At 47.2% G+C, this 23,379-nt stretch overlaps 1 protein-coding gene across 1 annotated transcript in view; it reads right to left on the bottom strand.

Annotated features, from left to right (window-relative positions):
- The window catches only part of Clic6 (CLIC family member 6), a 45,651-nt gene that overhangs the window by 5,351 nt on the left and 16,921 nt on the right, over positions 1–23,379 (bottom strand). Inside the window, exons 2-5 of the mRNA XM_021185242.2 lie at positions 8,343–8,452; positions 7,690–7,815; positions 6,536–6,642; positions 5,557–5,738 (exon numbers count right to left, since the gene is read on the bottom strand). Of these exons, the coding sequence (XP_021040901.1) occupies positions 5,557–5,738; positions 6,536–6,642; positions 7,690–7,815; positions 8,343–8,452 (525 nt within the window). The remainder of the gene's footprint in view (positions 1–5,556; positions 5,739–6,535; positions 6,643–7,689; positions 7,816–8,342; positions 8,453–23,379) is intronic.

Here is a 23,379-nt window from a genome sequence, read left to right as displayed (position 1 = left end):
CTCTCTGTTTGATTTTTGATGCCATGAAGGTTCTTGAGGCCACTGTAGATGCCTTCCTCCCGTAGGCAGTTCTGCTGTTTATTTATGTCATCACTGCTGCTGGTGAGTACTATTGCCTGGCTGTCTGCTCTAGTTTGAGTATGCTCTTTGACAGGTCACAGGTTGGAAGTTTGGGTCTCAGTAGAGCAATGTGTGGTGAGGCCTTCAAGAAGCATGGCTTGGAGGAGGGCATCACTGGAGCACACCATCTGGAGAGACTGAGATAGTTCTCATGGGAATCTGGTTGTCTGATACACAAGAGCAAATCTGAATGCTTCCAGTATCACCATACAGAGACTTCCTACCTCACCATATGGCTACTTCCTGTCTCACCTATGGTCACTTCCTGTCTCACCTATGATCACTTCCAGTCTCACCCATGCTCACTTCCTGTTTCACCTATGGTCACTTCCTGTATTGCCTATGGTCACTTCCTCTCTCTCCTATAGTAACTTTCTGTCTCACCTGTGGTCACATCCTGTCTCACCTATGATCACCTCCCCCTACACAAACACACCACACACACACACACAAACACACACACACACACACACACACACACACGCTCATACTGGGATGCCATAAGGTCCGTATAAGAGTTGACTCATGCTCTTGAATGTCTACAGCTGTGAGCTAAATAAGCTTTTCTGCATACCCCTGCCCCAAACATTTTGTTATAGTAATGGAAAGTGGACAGATTCAGTTTCTAATGCTTCCTTTCTATCCTTGGCTCTGTCAAGTATCAAACACGGCTCATTGTGTCGTTTGTCCTGGGAATATGCTGCCTAAATACGGCATGACCTTGAAAGCATAAGTTTGGAGCTAAGGATGCACCAGGGCTTGTTTAAATGTCCAAGGCCCTGGGTTTTATACTCAGCAAATAACAAATACAGTAATGATATAAAAATAAGGAGTCTTGTATGATGTACACGCTTGTAGCTCTAGGATTCATTACAGGCTTGGGGAATGGCGAGACTGAGCTACATAGTGAGACCTTGTCTCAAAATACCAAGGATTGGTGATGAATTTTGTGGTAGAGCAGTTGTCTAGTGTGTGCAAGTTCCTGGGTGTCATCTTAGTACAAATAATCAATTAGGATTATTCTTTAGATAAAGCAGAAGGCCCGGCTCTACTTTATATTAAAATAATGCCCTGCTTGGACGGCCCTCTTCCTGCTCTCCTTCCCTCTACTGTCATTCTGAATATAAATATCTGAGTTTGGATGATCTATTTTCAGATCCAGTCTAGCTACTTTTTGTGGTGTCCTTCTGTCTGCTTCTTGCTACTTCTACATAATTTTTTATTTCTTTAGGACTTTATCTGTTCTTTTCTTACTCAAATGCCTCTGGCCTAAGTTGCATCCATTTTGCATCCATTTATGGTACTGTGTTTTTCGACATTCAGTGTCTTGTGTTAGAGCTTTTTCTAAAGAAGTCCGTAGCATTTTCCCTTTTCAAGGTTGTAGAAGAATATACAATGTTCTTTGACTTTCCAGGACAAGTCTTTGTCACATATGCATTTCCCGTCCCCCCTTTTCCTTTCTTTAATTTTGGGTCTTCCATCATTTTTTTTCACTTTTATTGTCTGTAGTTATACAGTGGCCGTACGTGGGTCCCTTCTTGTGGCTACTGAGGAGTTAATGAGGCAGACATACTGAAACTACCATTTACTTAGAAATCATGTAGAGCAATAGGAGAGTGGGGACAGGTCAGTTGGTAGAGCAAATTTAGTATTCCATTGGAGCATTCATTCAGGAAACTTTGACCTCTACTCTGCCTCAGAGACACACTGGAGCTAGAGTTAGGGTTAGAGATAGGGTTGGCATTAGAGTTAGAGTCAGGGAACTCTTGCCTGCCTGCCTGCTTGCTTGCTTCTTTCCTTCCCTTCCCTTCTCTTCTCTTCTCTTCTCTTCTCTTCTCTTCTCTTCTCTTCTCTTCTCTTCTCTTCTCTTCTCTTCTCTTTTCTTATTTCTTTTTCTTTTTCTTTTTCTTTTTCCTCTGTTCAACAGCCACAAAACAGAGTGCCAGATCCTTCCTCTTCTAACCCATCTCCCACCAGGACACAGTGTGGAAGAGGAGCTGGGCACAGGCTGTATAGACATCATCTCTGTTGGATCTTCCTCCAACTTTGTCTCTTTAGAGATCTCAATCCACAAGTATTCTCTGTCATCTTTGCCTCACTGTCAGCTCATGCTCCACCCTCTATGCAAAGGTCTCAGGCATTTCAGGATTGCATTCTTTACTTCTTAAAAACTCTGAACTTTTCTAACCATAAAGGGAGAGCCATGTACCAGTCAACCCCGTCTCTTGGATTCCTTTGCATTTGTGGATGATCTGTCATTCTTCCGTAGGCTCGTGAAAGATGAAGCCAATACTGTATTTTTAATGTCGTTTTCAGTGGGTTTCAGGAAAAGGAAATAAATTATAAATCTCCTCACTCTCATCTTTTACCATAATTCCTTTGGACTAATTCTCATTTCCTTCAAATTTACTCTGGGCTGGAAGATCATTAAACAGTTTAGTATCTTAAGTGCTAAATGGCTTTGCAGCTTCTCTTTCTAGGTCTTTCATTCCCACCATGGACTGCTTTAGCCCTACTCCCAACCCCAAAGCTTGCCCGTTCTACGGCTTACACATATGTGTATGTCGAATGTTCGTGTAAATGCAAGCACTCACGGGGATCAGGCGAAGTGTTGGACCCCCTGGAGCTGGAGTTACAGGTGGTAGTGGGCTATGGGTGCTGGGAACTAAACTCTGATACTCTGCAAGAGCAGCCAGTGCTCTTAATCACTGAGCCATCTCTCCAAGCCCCCTTATTTTTTTTATGAATAAAGCACATTGTGACTAGTGCTGTGTGCCTGAGATATTTCTCATGTTTTCCAATGTGCTTTGGATATTAAACACTTTTGTAAAATGAAGGTTTGGTCCACAACTAGTGGTGATTGGACCATGAGGGAGCTAGCCTCATCGACTGATTAACCATAGTGGGTTAGACAATAGGAAGTGGTGCCTAGGCAACTGGAGGCCTTTGGAGAGCGCATCTTGTCTCCTGACACTCCTTCTTGCTCTCTCTACCTTCTGGCTTCCACAGACGAGCTGCTTTGCTGTTCTACAGCATTTGCCACGAGCCTAACATCAATAGAGCCAACTCAGCATGCACTATTAGCTCTGAGTCCACAGGCTTAAGTAAACCTTTCTGCTCTGACAGACTTTCTCAAGCATTTTGTCATAGTAACCACCATGTCTTCTTCAGCCTGCACATACCTGTCTGGTGCTATATCATTCACAACAAAGACTAAAAACCCATTCCCGTAAGAGACTAAATCACAACACAGTGGCATAAATGATGTCCAGAGTCAGCAGATTGTCAAGAGTTGAGCATCTTTCGTTACTTTGGATGTTGGGACCTTAGTGAAGCTACTGAAAAGACATTCACTCAAGGAATTGGCAATGTCTGTTGTAAGTAGTTCTCACTGAAGTACACAGGTAAGAGAGAAGGAGAGAGTTAGAGACTCAGCGGGAGGGCAAGAAGAGCTGTTCAGGAAGAGAAAGATGAGGTTCTCACATGGAGCGACCAAGAGTGGCAGGTAGCCCACCATAGACTGTTGAAACCAGATGAGTGATCTGACCAGCCAAATATGTACGAGCTTAGAGCACGACAGAGACTGCTGTTTCCCTGTGTTGCCTCTTTATTCTCGCTTTATGTTCCTACACTAGCTCTAGGCCTAGGGGAGAATTTAATAATAATGAAGATGCCCAGTGCACAGGTTTCCTTTTTAGACATCTGAAGGTCACATACATAGCACTGATGGCTGTCAGTCACAATGATAACTGACACCCACAAGCTGTGGAGCCAGCTGCCTGGGAATCCTCACGGATGCCACAACAAGTTCTGATTAGCCAGGTCAGTGACCAATCAGAGAACTGAAATTTAAAATAATAATAATAATAATAAACATTTAAAAAGCTTTTAAAAGATTCCCCCAAACAGCTCTAGTTGTCTGTGACTGTTGACTCTTCTACCATATCCAACCACCTAGGAAGACAGAAGAGATGCCGGCTATAGAAGAGATGCCGGCTATAGAAGAGACGCCGGCTATAGAAGAGACGCCGGCTATAGAAGAGACGCCGGCTATAGAAGAGACGCCGGCTATAGAAGAGACGCCGGCTATAGAAGAGACGCCGGCTATAGAAGAGGCTCAGCCAAGGAGATATATCAGCTGCTCTTAGCTGTGTATGTGGGGGGGGGGGATATTAAGAGTTTATAGGACACCCTTCTATTGTCCCCGGAACATCTTTGCTTATCCCTAGAATTATCAACAACGCATCATCTTCAAGCCACAGAGACCCTGAGTGCACTTGAGCTTTTCTTCAGACTGAGGACTTCAGGGAGGACCTGGGGCAGGGAGCACATTCACAGGTACTTTGTGAAGACACCTGGAACTCTTGGTTCCATGTGTTTAGTGTGGCTGCCTAGACTATAAACTACTAGTTTCGATTCAAACTGATATTTGCTACTATTACCCCTGTCCTGAGTAGTTCAGGGTCTCCTTCCTAGGGAATGGTACCACCCACAGTGGACTGGATCTACTATTACCCCTGTCCTGAGTGGTTCAGGACCCTCTTCCTAGGGAATGGTACCACCCACAGTGGACTGGATCTACTATTATCCCTGTCCTGAGTGGTTCAGGACCCTCTTCCTAGGGAATGGTACCACCCACAGTGGACTGGATCTACTATTACCCCTGTCCTGAGTGGTTCAGGACCCTCTTCCTAGGGAATGGTACCACCCACAGTGGACTGGATCTACTATTACCCCTGTCCTGAGTGGTTCAGGACCCTCTTCCTAGGGAATGGTACCACCCACAGTGGACTGGATCTACTATTACCCCTGTCCTGAGTGGTTCAGGACCCTCTTCCTAGGGAATAGTACCACCCACAGTGGACTGGATCTACTATTACCTCTGTCCTGAGTGGTTCAGGACCCTCTTCCTAGGGAATGGTACCACCCACAGTGGACTGGATCTACTATTACCCCTGTCCTGAGTGGTTCAGGACCCTCTTCCTAGGGAATGGTACCACCCACAGTGGACTGGATCTACTATTACCCCTGTCCTGAGTGGTTCAGGACCCTCTTCCTAGGGAATGGTACCACCCACAGTGGACTGGATCTACTATTACCCCTGTCCTGAGTGGTTCAGGACCCTCTTCCTAGGGAATGGTACCACCCACAGTGGACTGGATCTACTATTACCCCTGTCCTGAGTGGTTCAGGACCCTCTTCCTAGGGAATAGTACCACCCACAGTGGACTGGATCTACTATTACCCCTGTCCTGAGTGGTTCAGGACCCTCTTCCTAGGGAATGGTACCACCCACAGTGGACTGGATCTACTATTATTCCCATCCAGGCCTGTTGTCGATGCCTGGCCTCAGCATAAGTCAGAACAACAACAAAACAAAACCACCAGTAAAGCCTCTTTCATGCATCCAGCCAGCTGTCAAGAGCAAAAACAAACCTTAATGATATGGAGCTTGGGTAAGAGGTTACAGTCGGCCAGTGTGAGCTCATCGCCATCCAGAAACTTCCTTTGTGAAACAGTGACATCCTCTGAACTGTCAGCATCTATTTCGTCTGGCAGCGGGCTGTTTAAGTAACAGTCCAGCTTCTTCAGGGCCCGTAGTAGGTTCTTTTCATAAACTAAAACACAAAGGCAAGAGATGCTGGAGATGGGCCACACAAATGTCGGGGGGGGGGGGCGTTGTTTGTTTGGTTTGGTTTTGGTTTTTGGTTTTTGCCTTGGAAGGAGAGAGTGGGTGTGCTTCCTTTCTGAGACACAGACAGTCAGCAGCAAGAAGACCAGAAGGACACAGAGGCAGACAGGACTCAGTCTCTCTGTGCCATCTACATGGCTATGCTACTCCCAGAACCCATCCGTTTTTAAAGGTATTTTTTATTTTATTTTTATTTTTATTCGTGTCTTTGTGTATGCATACCACATGGGTGCAGGTGCCCTCAAGGGCCAGAAAAGGACCTCAGGTGCCCTAGATCTAAAGTTATAGGTGGTTATGAGCCACTTGGTAGAGGGGCTGGGAACCAAACTGCAGTCCTTCCCAAGAGCAGCATGTGCTCTTAACCACTGAGCCATCTATCCAGCCCAACTGTATCCACTCTTATAAACATTTATGAGAAGCCTATGGAGAGCTAGGGACTGGCAGAGTCTCCGTTTAAACAATTGCCTCATTGCATATGGCAACAGCTGCATGTCAAAATGTCTCCCCTTAACAGTGTTGTACTTTGGATTCCCAAACTCTAGAAACTGTCTCTCCAAAGTCACATGCAGAGTCGAAGATAGAAATTTTTTCCTTGTTCACAGAATCCCGTCTGTACCCACACTCTATGAAATGAGCCCAGATACTCAGTCCCTCCCCAGCAGCCACGTGGACGACCCCATGGGGACAGAACTGTGGGGACAAAACCCAGGACAGAGTACTTACTCTCATTTGCATCCTTCTTGGTGTTTTTAATAAATGCTGAGAATTTGGCAAAAACATCATTTCCCGCTGAGTTGGACTCAGGGTGCTGAGTTCCCAGCTTAGGGTACCTTGAAGAGTTCAAAATTGGAAGGTCACAAGAAAGCAACGGCTAGTCAGGATGATGAAGCAGATGGAGGGAAAGGCCTGTCTCTGGGCAGATGTTTAGAATGGCAAGCTCCTGGAGACTGGATTAGTGATCAGTGCCTCTCAAGGCTGAGTAAAAACATGATTTGGGAGAACTGCATTGGATCTGGTCCTGGTGAGATCAATCCTGAAACACAGGGACCAACCAGATGTTTCTGACCTAATCCTCTCCCCAGTCTAATGGAGATGTTTGACTAGAAGATTCCTGAAGTTTCTTTCAGTAGCAGATATGAGAGAAAGTTATTCCACACAGCAATGACGCTTCCTCCCTTCCTTCTGCCATACCATCCTAACCTCCAAGCTATGGATACATAGAAGGGAAGCTGTTATGGTTGGTTTTCAGTGTTGACTTGCCACAACCTAGAGAAGAGCCTCATCTGAGAAACGGCCTAGATCAAATTGGCCTGTGGGTATGGCTTGATTATTGGTTGATACAGGAAGATCCAGTCCACTGTGGGTGGTACCAATCCCTAGGAAAGGGGTCCTGAACTACTCAGAACAGGCATAATAGTAGATCCAGTCCACTATTGGTGGTACAATTCCCCAGGAAGAGGATCCCGAACTACTCAGAACAGGCATAATAGTAGATCCAGTCCACTATTGGTGGTACAATTCCCTAAGAAGGGGGTCCTGAACTACTCAGAACAGGCAATAATAGTAGCAAATATCATCCTGCATTTCTCTCTGCTCTTGGTTGTGAATGTGACGTGACTGGCTGGCTGACATTCCTACCCCACTGACTTCCCTGAAATCATGGACTACAACTAATTGTGAGATAAATAGATCTTCCCATCCCTAAGTTGCTTTTTTTGTCAGAATGTTTTTAATCACAGCAACAGAAATGAAACCAGAGCAGAAGCAGACTCCATCTTAACTCCAAGTGTCTGATCTGGTTGTTTCTGTGGCATAGTACGCATGACCAAGGAGGAAGGCACCAATGACCTTGTGAGCATCCGTCCTAGGAGGCTTACCTCGGGGGAACTAACTTCTCCTCTAAGAACTCCTCAATTTTATTCACATCTGTCTTGACTTCACCATCAAAAGTCATGAAAGGAGGGTTCGTCCCAGGAGCCAGGTTCTGAAGGTCTGCAGGCTTCCTAGATAGGAGGGAGGAACAGTCTGCATGGACGGTCTCTAGCACTTGGAGTCACAGCCAAGGTTCAGTTGTGATCTCATCGTGTAAGAGCTATAACCCTCGAAAATGTTCAAGTGGTTTGTGAATTAATAAGGTGGCTTGTTGGAGACTAAAGCCAAGGAATTGGCTAACAAATGATCGGTGGCTGCCTACAGCAATGGGAAGTTAACTCTCCAGGGTTATCAGCGCGGAGCAGTACTCAGGCAGGGTTCTGGGAGGGAAAGCAGACTCTCCCTGGCCCCCAACCCCTACCCCTTTCTGACTGCAACCCCCGAGTTCTCTATGAACCATACTGCTGGGCTAGCACTTGGGCTTCATTCCAGGCTCCTGACTAAGGATCGGCATATCATTATATGCCCATGGTCCCTAGCAGTGTATGTGAGCATGTTTGTGTGTGTGTACACGCATGCTTGTATACATGAAAGGGTGTGTTGCTGTATTCGGGGAATTAGGCCCAATTTCTGCAACAACACAGAAGCCCCGTCTCACCGTTTTAGGTCCACCGTTGTCACATTGAATATAACACCCTTTAGCCAGAGGATCATAAAGAGACGCTGTGAAAATGGGCAGTTTCCGATGCTCTCGCCGTCATAACCAGCCTGAGAGTAGAAGAGTAGGGGGGAGGGGGAGAGAGAGAGAGAGAGAGAGAGAGAGAGAGAGAGAGAGAGAGAGAGATTGATCTGACCCGGTCTCTCAGTGCTAGGTGTCAGCAATTACGATATATACACACATAGTTATTATGATTTTTTATGAATGGTTACTGTATTTGATCTTCTGAGTCCATTTAACTCAGGGTCTATGACAGGTTAGAGATGGATGTGATACAGGGATGATGCTCACACACACGCACACACACACATGCACACGTGTGCACATACACACAGACATACACACACACATGCACACGTGTGTACATACACACACGCACACATACACATGCACACATGTGCACATACACACACACACACACACACTAAATGGAAAACAGAAATTAAGGAGACAGCTCAGTGGTTAAGAACACTGGCTGCTCTTGCAGAGGACCTAAGTTCAGTTCTTAGCACCCACATCGAGGCTCACAACCATCTGTTAACTCTAGTTCCAATCGATCAGACTTCCCTCTTCTGACCCTCATGGGCATGCACATGGTCCGCATACATGCAGACAAATATTCACACACATAAAATAAAAATAAATAAAGCTTCCCTCAAGTTTGCACAGAAAATCTGGGACCCAGTAGATGGTGACAAAGTCACTCAGGACCTTGCTCTGGGGATGTATTCAGGACGGTCTCTGGGAACAATTCTCATATGAGTACCATGTTATTTAAAAGACAAAACAGAGATGTTGGGCCCTGCCATCTGCTTTTGATTCCTTGGCTTTTATTTGATTGTTTTGAGACAGAATCTTTCTGTTTGTTTTTTTGTTTGTTTTTGTTGTTGTTGTTGTTGTTATTGATGTTGTTATTTGGGGTTTTTTTGGTGTTTTGTTTTGTTTTGTTTTGTTTTGTTTTTTGAGACAGGGTTTCTCTGTGTAGCCCTGGCTGTCCTGGAACTCACTCTGTAGACCAGGCTGGCCTTGTACTTAGAAATCAGCCTGCCTCTGCCTCTGCATCCTAAGTGCTGGGATTAAAGGCGTGTGCCACCACTTGACACTCAGGCTGGTATCAAACTCATCTGTAGCTGAAAATGGCCTTGAACTCTCAATCCTGACCCTTCCATCTCCCCAGGGGCTGGGCATTCATAGCCACACTCCACCTAGGAGATCTAATTCTGATATCAAATCTAAATCAGAATCTAATTCTGATTCAAATATAAGAAATTTGAAAAGGGCAGTGGTGGCGCACACCTTTAATCCCAGCACTCGGGAGGCAGAGGCAAGCAGGTTTCTGAGATTGAGGCCAGCCTGGTCTACAGAGTGAGTTCCAGGACAGCCAGGGCTACACAGAGAAACACTGTCTCAAAAAAAAAAAAAAAAAGAAAAGAAAAAAAGAAAGAGAGAGAGAGAGAGAGAGAGAGAGAGAGAGAGAGAGAGAGAGAAAGAAAGAAAGAAAGAAAGAAAGAAAGAAAGAAAGAAAGAAAGAAAGAAAGAAAGAAAGAAAGAAACTTGAGAAGAAAGAAATTTGAAACACTGCCTTGTACATGGAGGGGACGAGGCATGAGGCACAAAGTCAGCGGCTTGCTCGTACGGTGAACAGTAAAAGATTAAAAATCAGTGCAAAACAACCAAAGTATGGAGGACTCTGGAGGTGAGACACCTGGGGAGAGGGTGCAGGTTATGTCAATGGAAAATAAGTGAGCAAACACCACGACTGGATAGTCCTAGAAGAGGAGAGATGATAGTTTAACTTCTAAAGGTACTAGCCAAGCAAGCTGAGCTTAAGCCACAGAAAGCGTCTCCTAGGCTCAGAGTCTGGGTTCTGTCTCCCACCCATACCCAAGCCTCCTCTCCCTCAGCTCACATTTACTCTGCTCTGCCTGTTAGAAGGCAAGGATTGGATCCCAGTGGCTGACAGGGAACCATTGTGACACAGCCATCGCAGTATATTTTGCCCTGAAACTCCACCCTGCCTCGCCCACCGAGGACAAACCAGCAGGGACCCCACCCCCTGATACCCTGGTCTCCTGCTCTCTGTTCCATAGAACAGAGATGAGCTGTATAGAATGTCCAGTCCCTGCTGCTTGCCTGGAAGCCTGTCCTACACTTTCCTACCTGGTGCAGGTTTGGGCATAGTCAGACACAGCAAAGGATGAAGGTGAGGGGAAGGCAGGGATGTGCCGACTGGCCAGCCCCAACTTGCTTGCTTGCTCGCTTGCTTGCTTTTAAGCCTCTTATTTTTATAATAGCTGCATTAAGCACCATAAAGTCTAGAAGGTCCATGGAGTAGGGTGACAGTTCTCTCTTCTTGCTTCTTGGATCTTTGGGGTCTGATCACAGCTCACTGTGAATGGGGCAAAGGCCTGCTGAGTCCTGGGCCTCCTGTTCTACAGCTGCCTGTCCGGTGACAGAGCTGACCATGGCAATACATTCTGTTGGTAAAGCCTCTGTGTCCCTCACTGCCTCCCACCATAGCGTCTGGAGAACTGGAGTACACTCTCGGATCTGCCTGCCCGCTGTTTCTCGGATGCTCCCAAACTCACTTCCACATTTTCCTCAGAATTGTCCCCAACAATTTCTCAACCCTGGCAGCTGCTTCCTTTGGTGGAAACACGGGCCTGGGAGCAGTGTGAGAGAGAACTCTTACACTTCTCAAAATATAAGAAATGCCCTTGTCATTCACCTCGATAAAAACTTAGGTTGAACCATCACAGAGATGGTTCAATTGGCAAAATGTTTGCTGTGCATGCATGAGGACCCAGGTTTGAGCCCCAGAATTTGTGTAAAAGCAAGCCAGGGCATAGTGGTCCTTGCTTGTAATTCCACTCTGAGGAGATAGAAACAGACAGAGAGCTCCCCGGGGCCTTGGTAAACTCCAGGGACAATGGGAGACCCTACTTAGAAGGATAAGGTGGGAGCAACTGAAATGGACACCAACATTAACCTTTGGCTTCCATGGGTACTCATGGATGTGCATATGTGAGCATGCATGTGCACGCATGCACACATGCACGCAGGCATCAAAACCCTCTTGAAAACCTGTCATGCTCCTTAACAGATCTGCAGTGGATGTGACATCCACTCTGAAAATAAGAAAATGGTCCAGTGGCCACTGAGCTCATGTTGTAAAGACAACGAGGGGATATTTAACTATCCATGGTCCCCCATGTGGCCTTGACACTGAATTATTCCAAGCCAGTGGAGCCCATAAACTGTAGACTCCTAGGTATCTCAGCTAGCTGCCCCAACTGCCAATAAAACGGGATTTACATAGCTAGCATTGCCTCATCTTAAATTGCTCTAAAACTTTCTTTCTATCTTAGTCTGCCGTAAATGAGGGGGTTACGGGAACATGGTGGGAGGGACAGGGACGCCTTGCTTAATTTTATTACTTTAATGCGCTTCAGTGCTAGGATGTGCCAGCAAAAATAAAGGCAAAGATACGCCATCTCCACGGTCCATTATTGAGCAATAATGGGAGTGGATCGCCTTGCTTGTATCATTAACCCGACAAGATGATGAGATAAATACATATATATTCGGAGTGAATAACTGACACTGTCCCCATAATTGGGAGGCTCTATCTTACGGACTTTTATTTCCCAATTCTCTCTGGCTAATTGCACTCTGGGCTGAAATGTCTCAGCAGGGTGCTCAGGCTGCAGGGGAAGTTTTTGTAGGTCCACGTTCCTGATTAAATCAAATTAAGTAGCTTGAGAAATGGGAGTGTTTTTTTTTTCTTGCTGTTGTTGTTGTTGTTTTCATTTTCAGTAGAGACCTGGACACTGTGAAAAGTCAGAGCAGCCTGGTGTCTGTCTTCCAGGATGCACCAGGGCATCCACGTGGCACATCTCAAGAGTGGAGCAGGCACATCTTTGACCTGCTCTCAGAAGACGCTCGCTGCCTTTGCAAGCTGCATCTGCCTTGACCTTGGAAAGGAAGTAGCACTGATGACCCCTGGCCTGCACTCACTGAGGGGACTGCAAGGTGTCAGAGGAAAAGGTCTGGCCAACCAACGACCCAGCAGTGAAGAGCCTCTCTGTGCTCCAAGGCCTCCAAAATCCAGAGCCTCCCCCGCTAACCTACCATGCATTCATTACTCAAGACTTGTTTTCTGCCTGTAAACTTTCTTCTTTTAATCAAAGGACCTCTCTGATGCCCACAGCCTCCTAGTGTAATGCAAAGAAACTCATTTCTCATAGCCTCGGAGGCTGAGAAGTCCAGTACTCCATACCAGTCCCTGGCAAGCCCCTCTACTGCAACACATGGAGGACCACATCACTCATGAGGTCAGAGAGGCAGGACACATGGGCAAGAATCCACCCTGAGCCCCACTGTGTGTCTGCTCTGTGAGACAGTAAGAACAAGCCGATGGTCCCACTTCTGGGTGGTGGTCTTTTGGGATAGATAGGGGACTGTCCTTCTGGGTCTTTAGAGGAGGGCGGAGATCTCTCTAAGCCTGGCCTCCGTGAGTATCTGGAACCAGGGGACACATCCATCCCTTGTGCAAGGTCATTTTCACAGACACTAGCAATTGCTAGCAAAGAGGAATCCTCAGGCAGTGACTGGGAGACTATCTCCAGTGACTCTACTGAGCCTGGAGACCTGGACCCATGGGACCTCTCTGCTCCTTCTGTTGTGTCAGAGGCCGGGAAACTTCTAGCCTGTGTAAAACCCACACATATTCACTGCAAAGCAATGTGATGCGCTGAGTCACATCGACCGAGAGGGAAGCAAGTAGGAGGTAGAAGAGGAAGACAAAAGGCTCAAGCGATGGCCACAAGCATCTTCCCCAAGCCACCATAGCCGCAGCCGCCTAGTGTAATGGGGGTGCCCCATGCTATAGTGTTGTAATCTGAGGTGTATTTATTTTCAATGATTCAGGGGGTTGGAAAAAATCACAGTCCTGTTCATGAGCCTAATTTACTTCTCTGTCTCTCTCTCTCTCTCTCTCTCTCTCTCTCTCTCTCTCTCTCTCTCTCAAGGATTGAGCCCCTAAGATCTGCTTGTCTCCATCCCACACTGCTGACAGTCCAGATATGCACTTATGCACCTAGATTTTTACATGGATATTGGGGACCCGACCCCAGGTCCCCATTCTTGCCTAGCAGGCACTTTACCCACTGAACCATCTATCTCCATAGCCTCACTTCTCCATTTCTAAGCAACAGCGAGTGTCTCGGAGATAATGAAAGCAGGGGTTGGGGGGAAGTGGAAGACTGCAGTCAGTCGGTTCTGTTCCTTGGGCACCATTTCCCTATTTTTAAAGACAAAGATCTGGTCTGAGCTCACGGGTCTCTGTGAAAAGCGCATGCTTTGAGAGTGCAGGAACCATAGTTTGATTCTCTGTCATCCACATGTCTTAAAAGCCAGGCACGGGGCAGTACTTGTCATCCCAGTGCTGTGGAGCGAAGTCCAGGGGATCTCTGGGACTCCCTGGCAGCCTAGCTGGAAAGTTCCAGACAGTGACAAATCCTGTCTTTAAAAAAAAAAAATGTGTGTGGCACCTGAAGTACAGCAGCCACATACACATGTTCACAGGTGCTCACCCACATACGTGCACCTAGTCACACATGCACACACACACACACACACACACACACACAGTGGGGAGGGGTAGAGAACAGGGATTAAAACACTGATATACCTAAACACCCTGGGCGCCCAGTAAAGGGAGCTATTACTGTCATTATCCACAGCACCTTCGTTTATGCTCCCAAACCCAAGCCCATCGGAGCAGACAATTATGGAATTTAGGGTACTTTTTAACAAGCCTCAATTAGTGTGATTTTCATGCCAGCCCACGTCCTCCTCAGGGAAATGGATTTTTCTCTCTCTCAACAACTCACCCGTCTTCTACCTGCTCTCAGGGAAAATTCAAATGTCCTTCACAGCAAAACAAACAGACCTCCAGCCAGTTAGCAAAGAGGTGGAACTCCGGGCTGGCATCGAATCAGAGAGCCGCCTGAGATGACCTATCACTGGATAAAGGGTCCCGTGGGGACACGTGCAGAGTTGTTCACACCTTAACCACAGCAGGGCTGATGAACCCAAGGGAAGACATGAGGTCATGCTCTTAAAAGACTTGTCATCCCAAACAGGGGTCAGTCAGCACCTCTGGTTTGCCCTGGACCACTCTGAGTTTATAGCTAGTCTCTCACCCTCTGCGTTCTAGGCAGGCTGGGACAGCCGGTCACCCTACCACCTAGGCAGAGTCCCATTTTTAGAGGAGGAGAAGGCATTACCAAAGTCCTGCTGGGTCACCCAGAAGCAGGCCTCTACACTCCCCCGCAGAACATCAGGTTCCAGGGCTGACAGTGAATGCTGAAGAGGTGGCCCCAGACCCATGCAAGGACCCATCATCTCCCAGGGAGGGTGAGCAGTCAGATTCCCGAGACCTATGCAGGACGCAAAAAGGAGGCAGGGTGTAGCCTGGAACACATCCCAAGTCTGTGCAGAAGCTAACCCAAAGTCAGCTCTCCATACATCCCTACCCAGCTCTGGGCCGGTCTTCTGCTAAGCTGGACCAAGCAGATAGGAAGCAAGGTATCAGGTGGCTAGCATTCCAGCACAGTCCATCTCAGAACACTAGAACAGATACACCTAGTCAAAAGACACCACGAAAGCTGGCTGCGAATGAGCCCCTCCGCGCTCTCAAAGCCCAGAGTCTCTCTCAACAAAGGCCTCCGTCCCTCTTTGATCTTCTCCGGGGTTCCCTGAATTAAAAACAGACATGAATCTCTGCCTAGGCTGAGTAGGAGAAGTGTCCAGGGTCCCCTAGGCTGTTGACAGTGGGTGGAAAACAGGTGGCCTTGGAGGGTATCACTCTGAGGAAGCCGGGGCTCAGAAGCATCTATACCAGCCACACAGGTTGCCATGGGCTGCAGCCCCCACTTCCCAGAGGATACAAAGCTAGCCGCATCTTTTCAAAACAATAGGCCCAAGTCCCTAAGAAGCCCACAAGCCATCCCTGTCTTTTACAGGTCGGATTATGCACCAAAAAGCAGTCACACTGTGAATGTTGCTGGTGACGGTGGTGGCTATGACCAGGACCACAAGCATAACTTAGACATGCATAGCATTTATTCTGTCCCACTCACTGTTTGAAACGTGTTACTTAAATCACTGCCATTGAGCCTAACAAGGACCTCAGATAGTAAATAGATGTGTGTTTATTATCACCATTTAGAGGGGAGAACGTTAAGACTCAGACAGGTAGAGGAACCTGCCCAGGGCCACACAGCAGCAGGATTTGAATCAAAGAACCTAGGTTGTATATCCAGTTTATAACATGCTGGACAGTGGAAAAGCCCCACCCCTCACCCCTGTCCACTCTTTACTTCACTTTCATCAGAGCCCTTCCAGAGAAAAGCAGAACTTTTCCAGATGACTTCCCTCATCCCTGTCACACAAGGGTTGGAGGTGACTTGCAAGAACCACAGCCAAGGTGAGATGGCTCAGCGGCTAAGAGCACTGAGGGTTCTTCCGAAGGTCCTGAGTTCAAATCACAGCATAAACATGGTGGCACACAACCATCCGTAATGAGATCTGACGCCCTCTTCTGGTGTGTCTAAAGACAGCTACAGTGTACTTAGGTATAATAATAAAGTAATAAATTAATCTTTAGGCTGGAGTGGAGTGAATTCAAATTCCCAGCAACCACATGATGGCTCACAACCATCAGTACAGCTACAGTGTACTCATATATACAATCAATCAATCAATAAATAAATAAATCAGAACGAATGAAAGAAAGAAAGAAAGAAAGAAAGGAAGGAAGGAAGGAAGGAAGGAAGGAAGGAAGGAAGGAAGGAAGGGCCACAGCGACAATAAGAGACTAAGTATCAGAAGCAGGTAAGAAGACCAAAGGACACTGTGGTTGGAAAAGAAGATGGAGCTCTGTTGAGGCTCTCAGCTGAAGCAGCGGGAAGGAGACACCACAGAGCCCCAGGGGCCCCTTTGGCTCGCTTTGGCTCTGATACATTGTAACTCCTCTGTCCTCACTGGGAAACTTTCACCAGCCAGGAGGAAGGCAACCGGGCTGATTCTGCTAACCCTCCCCATACTGAGTTCGAGGAGTCCGGCTGATGAACGGAGCCCCATCTCATGAGGGAGCTGACTCTGGGGCTGACCTCTCACATCACATGCAAAAAGAAGGGAGACCTATAAAGCTGTGAGCTGTGACCTTTGTCCCCTCTCTGTTTCCAGCTGGGCAGGCAGGGACAAGGTCTCCTAAGGAGATTCCTATGGAGTCTGCTGCAGGCCACCACAGCCCCATGTGCCCAGCCAAGGTGTTTTTGACGGCAGGTAAAGCCAGTGTTCCTTTTGGTCATAACGAGTTTTCGATAGAAACACGAGGAGTGCTGGGTGCTAAACCGAGTCATATCTTAACATGGGCCGTTTTATATCTGAGAAATCATTGGCTGGCATCCTGGATTCCGAGAGAAGCTTGGGAAAAACTCCCCAATTGGCTTTCCAAACAGGTCTGCCCTTGACCACAGCTCTCTCCACCACTGATGGATAATGACAAGAATGTGGGAAAAGAAGTTTGAAGACTATTTACTAATACAATAGACGGGGAAATGACCTTTTAAAGATGCCAGCTTCCTAATGCACACATTACCTTATGAGGCAGAGAGGGCGGTGTGAATGATACCCAAGCTATACATTTTGAGATGGAGGCGTTATCCTGGATGATTAAGTTGGTCCAAGCTAATCATGTGGGTTCCCACAGGGAGACCTTCCCCTAACTGCTACCTGGAAAGTTTTAACCAGGGAAGGATGGTCACAGATAAAATTAGCTCTAACGCTGAAGGGGGAGGTCGTGGGTCCAGGAGAAGAGATGGCTTCGAGCAGCTGGAGAATAAAGACTGTGGTCTGTCCCCTGTAGCTTCAATACCAGTGAGACACCATCATGCTTGGACCAGAAAGACAGTAAAGTAAGAAGCCAGAGTTGCCTAGGCTTTCTAGTCTCTAGCAATCTGTTACAGTAGAACCAGAAAGAAGCTGCAGCTGAAGTTCCCATCGGAAATCCTCAACCTCTGCCCAAGACAGTTTGGCAGGTGAGCCTCGAGTCAGACAGAAAGAGGGACAGCCTGTGGCACAGCGGGTGCTGAGCCTCGTTCTAGAAACTTCCTTCATGGAGCTACTCCTGGGAGTTGTGTAATGGCCACAGGGCCCAGGCAAGGTAGGCAAAGCTTCCTTTGTTTGCAGCTGAGAGGAGAGCTCTTCTGTGTGAACTCCAGAACTCCCAAAGCTGTTTTGATGTCAACACAGGAGACCCCTCCCATCCTTCCTTCTGGAAGCAATGAGCTTTTCTAGCTGGATTCACAGCTTGCCCTCAGAGACCTAGTCACAGAGACGGTTTCAGGAGGGCATTGGTGCCCCCTCGTGGTTACAAGGATATATTCCGTGTGTAGCGCTTGAATCAGGAGGGCCCTCAGGCTTTAGGGTCCCACTGAAAATGCCCTTAGGTTTTAACCCCTTTAGGTCATTAAAGTACTCAGATGTTGCCAGATCATGGCAGTGGGTGTCCTCATGCACAGGATTTCAGTGTTAAACAGAAAATTCTATGGCTAGGAGGATGAATGGGTCAGTGAAGTTCTGCTGGGCAAGCATGGATACCTGAGTTCAGTGCCCAGCTGGGGGGCAGAGATGGGAGTGTCCCTGGGGCTGGCTGGGCAGTGGAATCAGTGAGCTCTAGGTTCGGGGAGCACATATGCTTCTCAATACAGCAATGGAGGGAGAGGAAGACAGCTGGTGACCATTCCTAGCCTCCACACGTGCCAACATGGAGAAGGGCACACGCCACACACATGCTCATGTGACCACTCCACAGGTAAAGGGAAAACGGGGGCGCACACACACATGCACATGTGACTACATCTCAGGAACATGGGAAACATGGACAGCTCACACACATGCACATGTGACTACATCTCAGGAACATGGGAAACATGGACAGCTCACACACATGCACATGTGACTACATCTCAGGAACATGGGAAACATGGACAGCTCACACACATGCACATGTGACTACATCTCAGGAACATGGGAAACATGGACAGCTCACACACATGCACATGTGACTATAGCGCACAGGTACATGGGAAACAGGAAAGCAATAAATCAATCCAGGCAGTCTAGGAAGACCAAAACAAAATGTTCTCCCTAGGCAATAACCTTCTATAGTCTACCGAAAGCTACCAAGGGGATATGGTCTCTCTGTCTTCCAAGCTAACACCGTCCCCAACAAACCTGGGCCCTCACAGTGAGCCATTAAAATGCATCTTAACTTGAGACCAGCAGGAAGACTCAGGACAGCTTGTTAGGAAGATACCAATTCCAGGTGTGTCCATTCTCTCTCACTGAACTCGGAGAGCAGAGACAGGGAGAGAGGTAGGTGAGCGGCATGACAGGGACGCCGGTGTGCTGGACGGAGTGAACCCTGAGCACCTTCAAATCCAGCTTCCTCGGTTTGTTCGGAATCCCCTTGCTCACTCGTTCACAAGTTCTTCAGACTCCTGTCTCTCTCTCAGTGACGTTTCTAAGTGCTGTGGAGATGAAGGCCCGGTAGCTACTTATTAACGAAGAGGAAAGGTCTAGGGGCCTCATGACACTCGGGTTGATTTTAGTGGCCAGTGTATGAAGTTCTTTGCTGCTGGGAGCCAGCAATTCTATAGCAACTTTTGTTCCTTAGTAAATCAGAAATCTCTTAAGGGCTCTTAAGGGAGGTAACATGAGGCCAGGGGTGGGGCCTGTGTGGGTCTGGGAATGTTTTCATCTTAACAGGAAAAAAAAATAGCAGAAACCAGTGCTCTATGGCTAACTGCATACATAAGGAAGCAATGACCACCTACAAGATTGGTGACATTTGGAAAAAAAAATCTACCTAAAACATGTTCCCATAACTTGGCTTGTAAGCCTGAATCTCAGAGAGATATCTAGAAAAAAAAAAAAAACAAACAAAAAAATGTGGTCCTTCAGAGTGGTGGCTTTCCATACGTCCAACGTACAGAAGAGTGCTAACATTCCTGTGAGAAGATTTTCTCTGTGAGTTTCTTCATCCAGAGAGCAAGTGGGGTCCATTTGAAGACTCCTTCAGCACCTTTGTACTGGTAACACCCCCTCACAGGTGCTAGGGAGTAGGGAAGCCCAGTGAGCACTCTTGTCCTTTCTTTATAAATTCCACTGGCTGGAGACACACTCACCAGCTCTCTATCCTAACCAGGTGGTGGCATTTTGGGACCATGTACTAATAATGACAGAAGCTGCTCACGGCAGCTCCAAAAGACAGTCACAAAATAATTTAGGCACTTCGTCTGCTCCTCAGATTGAAGTTCTTTTTATTTATTTATTTATTTAAGATTTATTTTTAAGTACACTGTAGCTGTCTTCAGATGTGCCAGAAGAGGGTGTCAGATCTCATTACGGGATTACAGGTGGTTGCAAGCCACCATGTGGTTGCTGGGATTTGAACTCAGGACCTTTGGAAAAGCAGTCAGTGCTCTTGCCCGCTGAGCCATCTCGCCAGCCCTGGATTGAAGTTCTTAATGGGGCTCGTGAGTGCTGTGGTCCTTGACACGTTTTGCTTGTTTTTAATGACTAGAACATTCTCATCTCCTCCTATTATCCATAGACGAGAATGTTCTAGTCATAGATATGCACTCACTGATAAGTGGATATTAGCCCAGAAACATAGAATACCCGAGATACAACTTGCAAAACACAAGAAAATCAAGAAGAGGGAAGACCAATGGATGGATACTTCATTCCTCCTTAGAAGAGGGAACAAAATACCCATGAAAGGAGTTACAGAGACAAAGTTTAGAGCTAAGACGAAATAATGGACTATCCAGAGACTACCCCACCCGGGGATCCATCCCATAATCAGCCACCAAACCCAGACACTATTGCATATGCCAACAAGATTTTGCTGAAGGGACCCTGATATAGCTGTCTCGTATGAGGCTATGCCAGTGCCTGGCAAATACAGAAGTGGATGCTCGCAGTCATCTATAAGATGGAACATGGAGCCCCCAATGGAGGAACTAGAGAAAGCACCCAAGGAGCTGAAGGGGGTCTTCAACCCTATAGGTGGAACAACGATATGAACTAACCAGAACTCCCAGAGCTCGTATCTCTAGCTGCATATGTATCAGAAGATGGCCTAGTCGGCCATCATTGGGAAGAGAGGCCCCTTGGTATTGCAAACTTTATATGCCCCAATACAGGGGAATGCCAGGGCCAAGAAGCAGGAGTGGGTGGGCAGGGGAGCAAGGCGGAGGGAGGAGGGTATAGGGAACTTTAGGGATAGCATTTGAAATGTATATAAAGAAAATATCTAATAAAAAATAAAGAAAAAAGAAAAAAGAAAAGATCATTACCCGTTGGTTGCTTGGCAAAATAAAGCAAATGGTGAATAGAAAAAAAAAAATGACCAGAACAAGAGCGATGTCAAGCCAATTGGGTAATTAGTTCATCCTGAACTTGTCTTCCTTAATGGAAGAACTTTAACAAGAATAATAATTTCAAGAAAAGAACAGCTCTACATGCCAACACAGCGCCGATACAGAAGAGGGGTAGAAGAACGAGGCCCGGCGAGACCGCAAGCTCGGTCAGCGGTGGAGTGAGTTGGGGTTCTATTTCAGTGTAAGTTAGGCGAGCCTGCCTAAAGATGCATGTGTCAGAACCAGGCTCTGCCAGCCTCCTGATGCTCAGAGATTTTAAAATAAGTCCTTTGACTAAGCCAAAATACAGGTTTCACTAGCTCTCGGGGCAAACCAGGCTGCGGTTCTGCTGATGGGAGTGGACAGAGGCTGCACGGGTGTGTGTGAGGTCATGTCATGTAGAATATACCAGAAGGCGACGGGAAGCTTCCAAAGCAGAAAATTACAGTCACGATTATGACAAAAAATAGTGTGGTGTTTAAAGAGAGGGAGAAGCAAAATCATTGTTAGATCTCCATCCCAAAGGCCTGGTCTTCTCATTTTCACAGTCAAAAGTCACCTGACATCTTGCTGTCACTAAATCCTTATCCATTCTCCGATTCCAGGTCAGATCAATTAATAAACAAAACTTCAAAGTTCCTCGTCAGCCAAGACAGCACCACCTTGTAGGTGTTGACAGCTCAACTCAAGCTTTTCAAGAGACTTCGGATGAAACAGAATTATCTGGAAGCTTTGCCCTCCCCCATCTCCAGCTTTGGCCTGGCTTAACCAACACAAGGAGAAGGGCCCTGCCTGGCCCATGGCCCAGTGGGATCAGCTGCTTGCTAGACAAGGAGAAACACAACGGCTGGCCAAGGCCAACACGTCGGCTGAGCTAGAGGGAAGTTTTCCCAGTGTCACATGCTTTCTCTGGCAGTTGCTGTACCTCCCTCCAACCCTCATCCTTGAGAAAAAGGGGAGGAGAAATATTGACCTGTTTCAGGGTTCCCCAACCCTGGACCAGCCTGGGATCAGCTTGACATCATTGTCCAAAACCCAGGCGCAGAGCGAAGCATAAGAAGACCCCTGCTTTCAAAGCAGGGTGGTGGGCTAGGCGTCCAGAGACCCACGTCCCTCATTCACTGCACAACCATAGCCACCCAGTATCAGGGCAGTGCATCAGCTTATTTCCACATACAGACAGTCACACTGACACCGTGGGATGAGAGGACTGGCATTTTCTAAACCTATCCGTTCTGTACCCTGACTTCAACCCAGGTGAGTCCGTGTCCCCAGGGTGGACATGGTTTCTATTCATGTTCATAAAATTGTCTTGAAAAACTGGAATTTAGAGAAAGTGAGAAAGTCTCACCTCATGCACAGAGTAGCCTGCAAATATTTTTGAAATGCAGCAGATAATCACACAGGGAAAGACATGGAGTCTGTTCCAAGAAGGAAGTGGGATGTGGAGGTAACCTAACTATGATTGGATGGTATACCTACTCAGGAGGCAGCTACCGAGGCAGGTATCAGACAGTTCTTACCCACAGTGGCTGGAAACTGGATTGAGGAAGGACCCTGTTCACCCCAAACTCAACCTCAACCTCCTGGTGTATTATTTTTTGATTTGGAAAAATATGCATCCAACCCATGGCTTGTGGACCCCAGGAGTCTTGATAATAGCCAAGCATGCAGCCCTACAGGTGCATGAATGTCAGAATCATGTCAGAAGGTTGGACACAGCAGGATGGAGCGAAGAGTGCTTTCCTATAGAGCAGTGGGGGAATCGGAATGAATAAGGCCTCCAAGGTGATGACAGAGAAACAGAATCAATTATCTGAAAGGCTCCGCCAACCCTAAGGAAGCAAATGCAGAGAAATAAATCCCCACGAGCCACAGTCCCCAGAGAGGGTCCCAGCCACCACAGGACACACTGCACATTACGTTCAGACCCTAGCCTGTGCTGGTGAATAGGGGTAGTGCCCCCCTCAAAACACACATGTGAAGCTGGGTTCAGAACTAGAAGCAGTGCGTCTGGCTCTGACAAGTGGAGATTAAGGGAACAGAAAGGACATGGAGAGCCAACAACCCCATGCCCCTCCTCCCAGCTCCGCCTCCTCCTCACATGGAAAACCAGGTTCAGCTACAAGAAACAGGGGACTTCTGGGACAAGGGTGAGGACAGAGCTCTCCCTGGGGAGAGCAAGATGAAAGGGAACCCTGGGCTCTCCCTTCAAACCTCAAGAGAACTACCCTGCTTTACGCCCACCCACCCCCACTCCACGCAGAAGGCCTTGAGTTATTGGAAAGAAAGATCCTACTGGCATAAACGTGAATTTTTGTTTTCCTACCTCTGGAAGAGTTCCTGTCAACCGGTCGCTAAAATAAAGGTATCTATGTAGATTGAAAATGGGAGTTCTCTGGGAATTTTAAGGTGGGGTGTTGGTCTTGGGGAATGGTGACTTTACAGTGGACTACATGCCTTAGCCTTTCCTGCCCACT

The sequence above is a fragment of the Mus caroli genome, unplaced genomic scaffold, assembly GCF_978045245.1.
Source record: "Mus caroli unplaced genomic scaffold, Mus_caroli_1 scaffold_17, whole genome shotgun sequence".
NCBI classification, from domain to species: domain Eukaryota; kingdom Metazoa; phylum Chordata; class Mammalia; order Rodentia; family Muridae; genus Mus; species Mus caroli.
This window is presented reverse-complemented; position numbering and strand designations above follow the sequence as displayed.